Source organism: Manacus vitellinus, unplaced genomic scaffold, assembly GCF_001715985.3.
Source record: "Manacus vitellinus isolate BGI_N305 unplaced genomic scaffold, ASM171598v3 scaffold_2_pilon, whole genome shotgun sequence".
Taxonomy (NCBI): Eukaryota; Metazoa; Chordata; class Aves; order Passeriformes; family Pipridae; genus Manacus; species Manacus vitellinus.
The window spans coordinates 29,196,897-29,207,362 of NW_021940208.1; the positions used below are offsets into that span (position 1 = coordinate 29,196,897).

Below are 10,466 nucleotides of genomic sequence, written 5' to 3' on the forward strand. Positions count from 1 at the left end.
GGTTTTGCTGAGCACCACTGGGTTACGAGGGAGAAGAGATGTGGCCCAGTTTCGTGTCCTGTGCTGTAGGCACGGACTTGCCTTGTGCCCACTCGTATGCTTTTGAACTCCAGGTTGAGGGATTTTAACCCTAAATTGCACTATTTTTATAGTTTAATTTTAGAATTTATTTTATAATTTTATATTTATAACATATAACAACTGAAATATATAAATATATTAACCAACTTACACAATATACATATATTAAACAACTTAAATATATAAATGTAAAATATATTTTTATAACAACTATTTTATAATTTAACTGCTTATGTCTTCCTATGATCTGTTTATTTAATCCCTTTTTTTTTTTTGCAACAGCATAAGATGAATATAATACTTGAGCCAGAGTTGTCAATTTGTCACTTTTTAATATTGTTTTGTACCCCTGAGTATTTTCTGAGCTTTTCCTTCTCAGCATTCTGCACCAAAAATTACCCTGGTAATTAGTTTTTCTTGCTTAGTCTCACTGAAGGAAAGAAAATGATCGTGTTGGTCTCTCTCCACCAAGCTCTCCTGTTAATTTTTAATGACCTAGTTCAGCCACAGTGGGGTGGAACGCTTCAGAGATGACCGACTTCTGCAAACTTCATGAAGGGAGATGTCTGGATGGGGAAGGACAAGATAACCCCATCAGTTCTCTTCAGGAGGGAGAAACAGGAGAATTCAGCTCTCATCCCTCTGCCCAGCACAAGTTGGAAAGAAAAGCAAGAGGGGAAATGACAGGGCACTCCCCAGGTGTGTTTTGGACCTGGCAGTAATGTACGTTTACTGCAGGTGCAGGGAAGGGAGGAACAGGAGACAGCAATTAATAGAAAATCACATTTTATTAATTCCTCTGTTCCTGAATAAATTACTTTCCTTTTTTTCTTGTCCTTTTCTTCAGTTGTCATATACTTAACTGTTATGACTATGATTTTAACACAGCTGACAAAACATATTTATTACCATTTGATTTTTGTACAAAGCCTGATATAAATCCTTCATTTCCCCACTTGCCTTTTAACCTTCTCATTGTCCTGTCAAAGGATTAAGACTTTCTCACTACATTGTGCAAAATTTCTGACTGCTTCAACAAGAAATTGCCATTGTCATTTGGGGCCTGTGGCCCCTAAGGCTAACCTCTCATAACCTCTCTCTCTGCATCCGGAATATACTTTTCCTTGACTGACTGACAGATTCTTCACTGGAACGTGCAGCTACAGCTCAGAAAAGGAAACTCCTTCAGTCTGCACAAGTTCTCCTTGAACTACTTCGTGTTCTTGTTCTCTTTTGCTCCGCCATACGTTTCTGAGCGAGTTTAAGGTTGTGCAAAGCTGGTGTATTAGAAGGTGTGATTGCAGCAGGGAGTTGCACGCCAGGGTTAACGCTGCTTCCGGGTTCAGCGCTACCTACACGCTTGTTAATCATGTTGGTGCCTTGTGGTACAGTTCGTTCTTTCCGGTGGACTCAGCAACAAAGCAGGGTCCCATCAAAAAGAAGAAATACAGGTTCCCAGAGCTATCTTACATAGAATAGGAATTTCCATCTTGTACAAATCAGTTCCAAGACTGAAAGAAGTGAGATATATAAAGCTGGAAATGTGTGTGTATTATATCAGTTGATATCTTTCAAGAGTTTAAAAGGATTGTCTACCTGTGTAAGTAAATTCCTGTTAAACTTTGTTTACAAAAATTGCATGTACTTTAATATTTTCATTGTATGTGGTTATCTCTGTTTCTTCAACCTTGCCTAAATACACCTAATTAGGAGAGGCAATTTGTTTTATTGTAATCCAATTTAGGAGGTTTAAATCTATTTTTTCCCCTGGTTTTGGTTTTTTGTTTGTTTGTTTGTGGGTTTTGTTGTTTATTTGGGGTTTTGTTTTTGGTTTTGGTTTTTTTGTTGTTGAAATTTTTTACAAATGTGCTCTTATCCCTGTTCATTTGGACAGCTTTAATGACCTGTTTTCTTTCTCAGGGCATCTCCCTCTTTCATATGTTAAATATCTCTTGCCTTTTTAATTTTCTAAAAATGATGTCATTCCTCTGAGTTTCTGTACAAATACAAGGTGACCAGCAGGATTCAAAGTGCAGGAAATTGTCAGCAATCTTGTCTTGACCAACAGGGAACTTCTATAATTGGACTGCTGATTTGTTTTTTTTTTAAAATTGGTTTTTGCATCTTTTTTCTACCCTGGACTGTCTTTTCTCTGCAGCTTGGTTTTACTTCCTTCGTTGTTGCTTTTCTACATTCACTTTGCCCTTCTGCTTTTCACTCTTGTTACCCTCTTTACCTCTCTTCTCGTTATTGATAATTTTCTTTGATTTTCTTTTTCTTGATATCTGTGCAAGAGAATCTCTTTACCCTCAAAACGCTTGCACTGACAGTTTCAAGGAGTGATCAAAATAGCTAATGAGTGGCCTTAGCTTCAAGTTTGTGGAATTATTTGTCTTGAATTGGGTACCAATATGATCGACTCTTTAATAAATAGGTTTTTTGATGTGGTAAAGTGCAGAGAGGCTTTCCATGGAACAATGGGACTGTAGAGCATGTTACTTCAAACCTGGATAACTGTGAATGCATTTCCCATGAGCTAAAACATTGCTGTACTTGGCAAACCTGTATTTTGAGAAGGGTTTTTTTTTTTTGGGGGGGGGGCTTAGAAAGGAGTCAGTTTTGCTATAATTGTAAGCAAGTTTATTTCTGACACCACTGACCTCACTAGGACTCTGTGATGCAAAACTGGAAGGATGAGTGAGCCCCATTTTTCCTATGTGTACATCTCAATAATTGCCCCTCTGGACTTTTTGCAGTACACACACAACTTAACAATGTAGGCAATTACCTCTCCCTCAGCAAACACTTTCCTTCCACCCTTTCTCTGCTGGTATTTTTCTGAGCAAGTACAAGAACAGCAATGAACTCTACTTACCTTCCACTGTTGATATATCTGAAGTGGAGCAATAATCTGTTTTTCATGTACAGCCCTCTGTTGTACTGTCTTTCCTATATAAAGGTATTAGCTATACCTAGATTGTGATCATGTCATACTCTGACAGGCCTCCCACAGAGTGTGTCAGGGTAGGAAAGGAAATACTCTGATTTCCCAAGTCATGGTCTTAAACAGGAGCCTGTTTTGGCACTGTTTTCTTAGCGAGCTGTTTTCTCTAAAATCTATTATCAGCTGCGTGTAAATAATACTCTGAGCAAAATCAAGAGTCATAAATTCCCTGGCAGATTCTTTTATTTGCTGTCACATTTTGATTCTTTCAGTCTACCTGTTTTGATAGTCACCAGTTAATCTTTGTAAGTGTTCAATTTGCAGAAAGGAAAACATCATTTTCAGTCAGGATTATTTTTCTTCCAGTCTGGGGAAAAGAACAATGAAGAAAATACAGAATGTTTTCTGTAAAACCTTCTTTGAATAAACTGTCCATTAAAAACAGAAAGGTCTTTGACCTTTCATTTGAGTGTAGAAAGTCTGGGAATCCATTCTAAAGCATAAAATGCCAAGGAGTACCCCAAGTCTGCCATAATGGTAGGCCTCAAGTACACACAGAAGTAATATTTTTGCAGAATAATGAAGTGTTGTAAAGCTAGAGCATGCATGTAGTTACAGGAGAACGAGGACTTGGGGCAGAAAAATAGCGCTGGGCATTATCTGATGCAGTTAGCTCTGGTAGCAGAGCATTGATCATAGAATCATAGAATGTTAAGGGTTGGAAGGGACCTTAAAGATCACCTAGTCCCAGTCCCCTTGCCTTAGGCTGGGATACCTCCTGCTAGACCAGGTTGCTCAAAGCCCCATCCAACCTCCCCTTGAACACTGCCAGAGTTGGGGCATCCACAACCTCCCTGGGTAACCTGTTCTGGTATCTCACCACCCTTACAATAAAGAATTGCTTCCTAATATCTAGCTTAAATTTCCCCTCTTTCAGTTTGTGCCCATTATTCCTTGTACCCCTCATGGTTACTCCTGTACCCACTACTTCTTGATTTCAAAGACTCATAAGACTTCTCAATTTCTTTGTTTCTGCAAAGATATGAATTTTCCTACAAATAAATTAATATTCATGCACAATTTGTTGCTGTAAAAAAAATTACAGTGTTAAAGAATACTCTAAATTATTATGGGGTCTTAGAACTGATGGCAAAGCTATGTATATTTCTCCCAGATCAAGCATGCTGCTTAGTCATGAAGTCTAAATAGATGTCTTTGAGGTTCCCAGAGCAGAGGGTTCTAGCCTTTTGTTCCAGACCTTGGGAGGCTTGCCCTTGAAACTGAAAGATTATCAGAGAGAGAGAAAAGAAAATAAGACACCTCTGGGAGGATATGAAAAATAGGCTCTCATAGCAACAGAGAGAAGAAGAGGTGGATGGACAAGTTTCCACACATAGGCCTAGCTGGGCTTGGATCAACACAGTTCAGAAAGGGGAAAAAACAAACCACCAAACCTGGAATTACACCATGGGCCACAAGAGAAAACAGGAACCATAGGATGATATGGGATAAGCTTAACACATCTTGATTTCAGAGCAAAGAGTGCAGCTAGCAGTGTTATAAAACTGAGGCAGGAAGTTGTGCACAGTATTTAATTATTTTAATTTAGTTCTAAGTGCTTCTTGTGTTACTAGGTGAAATTTCAGTAACCTGTGCAGAGTTCCTGTGCGTGCTGAAAAGAACTATACCAATCACGTGCCCCTTGACACAAAAGTTAGAAATTAGCAAGTCAATACTTTTGGTAATGCGAAAGGGAGAAGTACAAAAGGTCTTGTGGGAAAAAATGTCATTGCACTCACAGCCCAGCACTCTGCTGCCGGGAGGGGTAGCAGACAGGAGCTCCACTTCAGTGATGTGTTAAACAGCTCCAAAAAAATTGTTACAGAAACTCCTCCAGTCCCAGCAAGCTAAGGGACCTCTGTACTTGCTTGCCCTCTGGAAGCTGGAGGAGGGCCCATCAAACAGATGTCAATTAGGGTCCATTAGGCTAATGTGGGTTAATTGATTCAATAAATCTAATCTTATGTACCAACCTTTCATCATCCCTGACCTGGGAAAAACCTGAGGTAGGTGGGGTGGTAAGGAAATACCTAGATGCTGAAATAAATACATAATAATTCCCATTTCTGCTAGTTTTCTTTTGCTGCAATTTCTTTGGATGCAGCTAGGAAATCCTGAGTTAGTAATTACCTGCTATGTACCTTCTCTACCCAGTATCACTGAATTAATTGCCTTAATACCATTATTCTGTGTTTGGACTAACAGTTCTTTCATGTCTTTTTGTTTGTTTTTCATGGTTTGTTACTACTTGACAGTTGTAGAAATTAAATATCCTGGAATATGGTGGAAGCAGTACTAATAGATCTGTTCAGCATCCCAGCCAACTTGCAGAACAACATCCAAGGATTACTATGCAACACACTGGAAACTATTGAGAAATGCTCTTCCATCCATGCTCCATTTGTTTATGTCATATGTTGCCAGAGGCAGTGGAGTGACAGGAAAGGTGAACAAGAGTTCTTGCTTCCAGCTCTGGGAGGTTTTCAGAGTCTGAAGAGAAGACTGGAGGTGGTACATGCTCTGACTACAGCTGCTGCTTTGTACACCATCAAACAGAGACTGGATGAAAAAGACCTAAGCATCATTAAAGTTATTCTCCCTACCTTAAGAAAAGACTTAATGAAAGGATATATAGACCATCTCTTTACAGCCGTCTACCAGTTTGAATATGAGGATTTACGGGTGGTATCTGGCTCTGAAAACCTACAGATATCTGAACGTCAGGGTGAAGGGCAAAAACTTCCTTCACAGGACATGGCACTCATCCAAAGTGAAATTCAGATGCACTTGGAAAGCCTGCCAAGCCTGAAAGGGGAGCTCACCATCCTCAGATCCTCCCTGATTCCAGGTAAAGAGAGTTCCAGCTAGTAGTTTTACAGAGACTGTTACCAAGCATACTTCTTCAAGGGAATTGCGAAACGGGTAAAATTTGGAAATGTCTTCAGGCAACAAATAACTCTATATCATGTTGTAATAGTGTATCACGACTATAAGAGGGAGAAGTGTCAGTAGAAATACAGCAAAAGACTGGCAAGTCTATTCCAGGCCTGGGGCACAATCAGAGGAAAGACAGTCCTGGGTTTAGTGAGGGCATTACTGTGGACAAAAAAATCTCCCCTCTGTGTGTGAATTACACATTTGGAGAGTTACCATCATCATCTGGAAATGCAGGGAAAGAGTTTCTTCTGGTCCCTGACATGCCTGATGTCTCAGTGTCCCTGCCATGGCATGATTCTGAGCAAGAAGAAAATTAGAATCCTTAAATTTAAATACCACAGCTAAATACAAGATAAAGCAATACTCAACTTGATTGGCTGATTCCAGATCTCTTCAGTATAAAACTATGTAATAGCTGACCTGATCTTGTGTTGAAGGCAATTATTTGTTGTCTTTTTTTGCCTTACCAGATAGTACCTTCTTGCATGGGTTCACCACAAGGACAGGTGGGATCTCATATATACCAACTCTAAGCTCCTGCAATCTCTTCAGCAGTTCCAAGCGGAGGGACCCAAAGGTTGTTGTTAAAGAAAATCTCCGTCGGCTAGCTAATGCTGCAGGATTTAACCCAGAGGCTTTTCACAGAGTCAAGGTATCTTATAAAACAATGGATTTAAGTAAATGAGTCAGATCTTCCTTCGTGTGTCACTGGCTAAAACTGTAGGCATTATTCTTACCTTTGTCAGCAAGAACTTGTGAGAAGCAGCTGGCAGCTTATCTGAGAGAATAGCCATTCAAACTATCAGCCATTTGGCACAATATGGAGAAGCAACGCTGATTCTTCCAAGTCTGTTCAAACATTTAACTTACCACAGAGTAGAATAATCAGATAAGTGATCAGAGCAGTTCCTCCTAAAAGAAAAATACACCATCACTTCTGTAGTGGTTTTTTACTGGTACATCTGCATGGCATTTAAACAAGGGAGTGCCTGATTTCCATGCATAATCAGTTGGTGCAGAAGAGTGTTTCTTACCAAAGAAAAAACCTTGTACTAGACAGAACTGGGTTGTTTTGCTGCCATATCACTGTCCATGTTCTGGTTTTGTTTTGACAGGTTGATCACGCTAATGCAGTGTGTATTATGGGAAAGACAGAGCCTGACAGCTATGATGGCATAGTTACAAATCGGAAAGGTGTTACGCTAGCAGCTCCAGGTGCTGATTGCATACCCGTGCTATTTGCTGATCCTGTCAGAAAAGCCTGTGGTGCTGCTCATTCTGGTAGGAATTGCACTCCCTGTGCAATGCAAAGATTTCCCAGGACTCACATTGAGATACAAGAACTCAAAGCTGGACTTTCTTCTGCCTATTCCAAACAATGCCCAAGTGCAAACTTGGCTTCTGTCTATTCCAAAAAATGTCGCTATCTTGAGCCTCTTTTTTTTTTCCTAAAGTAACATTAAACCACTTTCACCATACTATAAAAATACATTTCTGACGTATTTCTGTTGTCATATTCCCATTTAAATGTTTCAAGCACAAAGGAGCTGTAAGGCATGCTCTAATTGCCCAAACCAGGACACTGGGAAAAAAGAATTCTGGAATTCTAGACTAAATGCTTCTCTTTAGTTTCCATCTCCACCAAATTATGTCAACAAACTGGTAGCTGTTAATGTGTTGGGTTTTTTTAAAAAAGATAATTTATTATTAGATATATTTTTTAATTTTAGGTGTAAACATATTTCCTAATTTATACCTTTAATAATAGCATATATTTCTAGAATATACTAGAAAATTAAAGAGACAATTTATACAAATTTTTTTTCAACCTCTCATTTCTCACAGGATGGAAAGGAACGTTGTTAGGAGTGTCTATGGCCACAGTAAATGCTATGGTATCTGAATATGGCTGTAATGTGAAAGATATCCTTGTGGTGCTGGGCCCATCTGTAGGACCTTGCTGCTATAAACTTCCTCATGAATCAGCAAAAGAATTTCACAGAATTGATCCAAAGTGTGTGAGACTATTCAACTCTGCAAATCCTTATATTGATATTAGAAGAGCAACACGGTAAGCCTCCTGAGTGAATAAAAGACTAATTTCACATTAGTTATCAATAATTACTTTGATATTCTGACATTCTGGTGAGGGTCCTCACCATCTTAAAGTACTCTCTAGTACTTTGCAGATCAACAACTGATACTTTTGAAGGAATGGTATCTGCTGAATTTTGCTGTTTCAACTATTATTTTATTGTTATACTGATGGCTTATGGATTATAGACAAAAGTTCAATTTTAATGTGGCTTTACTGGTTGCAGGAAAGCGATTAATTTAGTCTAATTCTGGAAGAAAATAAAAAGAAAAGCAAATGAAAGTCCCAATGACAATATTGGCACAGTTTGTTCAGCTGGTACTTGAGGTCCTGCCTTAAAGATAGTGCCTTACAGAATGTGAGGATGTACAAAAAAATATTATTTTCTGTTTCTCTTTCTTTTTTTAAGGATTCTTCTTGAGAGAGGTGGGGTTCTTCCTGAGAACATCCAAGATGATTCTGTCACAGACCAGAACCAAAATATCACTTTCTGTACTGCCTGCCACCCTGATAAATTTTACTCTCACTTTCGTGATGGCACTAACTTTGGAACACAGATTGGCTTCATATCAATCAAAGACTGAGACAGTATCTCTTACTCTGGAATAGTATTAAGACAATAAGTCTGCTGCATTGTCTAGCATCCCGCTCTCCTTGTAGTTCTTCCTTTCACAGCCTTGCAATAGGGAATTCATGGGTCTTGAGATTCCCCTCCCCTTCTCTTCCCTTCCCTGGCAAAAATAAATATCTAGGGTGTGGGACAACAATACCTGTGTGAGACAGGGTGCAAAGGAGACAAGGACAGGCCACACAACTGGCAAAACCCTTCTGCAAGACCAGATGCAAGCTCCATGTTTATGGATCCTCCTTGACCATTTTCCAGAAACTTCGCTATTTTAAGGTGGTGAAAGCACAAAAAACTCCAGTGTTCACTAACTTCTGGGTGATACTGTTGAATGAAGTTAAGTATGACCTGAGTAATAGAGGAAGAGAAGCCTGTATGGCATGTTAACTGTTTGAGAGCGCCCAACTTCAGTAGTTTCAGCTGAAGCTTTACCGAATTTTGTGCATGGGATTGATTTTCTACTTTGAATTACTTTAAAGAAGAGCTCCAAAACACTTAAAGGACTTTTACCATGCAAAATAACTTGAAAGTGAGAATCAAGCAAACTCCTTTGGGGCAGACATTGAAAATATATGAACATTCACCATTCTGTACTTTTTGATTATAATAAAAATAGGACTAAGACTCTTAATATAGGACATGTATGTTCATATTTCCTTAGGATTCTTTTCTTTGAACATCAGTGCTTTGATAATATCCATTGACACAGTCTCAACAATGCAGGTTATTAAATAAATATCTAAAAAGTTGAGTGAATTTAGCCTCAGTTAATTTTACTGACCAGTAGTTGGACTTCTGTGTCTTACTAAGCAAATTGTAAGTGTGCACTGTTTTCTTTTGGCCATAAAAAAACTGCCTCTAGATTTTACAATAGACATGATGTTTTCTGACACACAGACAGTGAGAGATTGGTAACAGTAGAACTATGCTGACTGTAGACGTGCCAAGCGCAAGCCTTGGGCCAGCCGTGCCCATGACGTACTTTCTATTTTAAATTCAGCGACCTTTCCCAGGTCTGACTGTTCTGTCCACTAGAGGTCAGTGCTCACTCGCGCTGCGCTTCTATCCCTGGAGGCACGGATAGATTGGGGTCCAAACCATGCAGTTTGCAAAGCACTGCATGGCATACGCTGCTACTTCTGTCTCTATAATACTCTGCCAAGTTATTCTAGTATCCGTGCTTGAAGAGTAATCTATTTTTCATTTTGTTCGGTTGTGATTCGAAGCTGACCAAATTAGAACTTTCCTTGTCCACTGGAAGAACAGACTTTTAAAAAGAACTTTCTTTTACCTGTGAATGGTATTTCTCAGAGAAGAGCCTGATTCTGGGTATATTATCCTCTGACTGTAACCATCTACCAAAAATATTCTTCTGCCAACTATCCTACTTATTCTTTAGAAATATAATTCCTCTTCTGCTGTAGGACTGCAGTCCTTGACAATAAAAATCCTTACATTTTCAGTTACCTTTTAGAAACCTCACCTCACCATTGATTTCACCATTCTTGTTTTCTTTTGTAACTTCCCCATGGTGATATTCACAGGCAGCTTCAAACTGGAGATTCAGGATCCAGCCAGGGCAACAGTCACACTGCTCAACTTAATGCTGTCAAGCACATTACTGCGCACCAGCTAATGGTGTATATGGTATGCATATGTATTATGTGCATGTGTATTATTGACTTGTTCTAAATATAGGAGAGTGTAATTATATGGACACTGAC

At 39.1% G+C, this 10,466-nt stretch overlaps 1 protein-coding gene across 3 annotated transcripts; it reads left to right on the forward strand.

Annotated features, from left to right (window-relative positions):
- The first annotated feature begins 368 nt into the window (after nucleotides 1-368).
- LACC1 (laccase domain containing 1) lies at nucleotides 369-9,449 on the forward strand. Of its 3 annotated transcripts, XM_018071553.1 has the most exons (7): nucleotides 369-484; nucleotides 581-780; nucleotides 5,341-5,933; nucleotides 6,493-6,674; nucleotides 7,138-7,303; nucleotides 7,868-8,093; nucleotides 8,527-9,449. In XM_018071553.1, exons 3-7 carry the CDS (start codon nucleotides 5,366-5,368, stop codon nucleotides 8,699-8,701), a joined length of 1,317 nt encoding a protein of 438 aa, XP_017927042.1. In that variant the 5' UTR covers nucleotides 369-484; nucleotides 581-780; nucleotides 5,341-5,365; the 3' UTR covers nucleotides 8,702-9,449. The 3 variants fall into 3 exon arrangements, with proteins under 3 accessions (XP_017927042.1, XP_017927041.1, XP_008932849.2); XM_018071552.1 differs by having other exon boundaries at nucleotides 369-780; XM_008934601.2 differs by lacking the exons at nucleotides 369-484; nucleotides 581-780 and adding an exon at nucleotides 1,514-1,681.
- The last annotated feature ends 1,017 nt before the right edge of the window (nucleotides 9,450-10,466 follow it).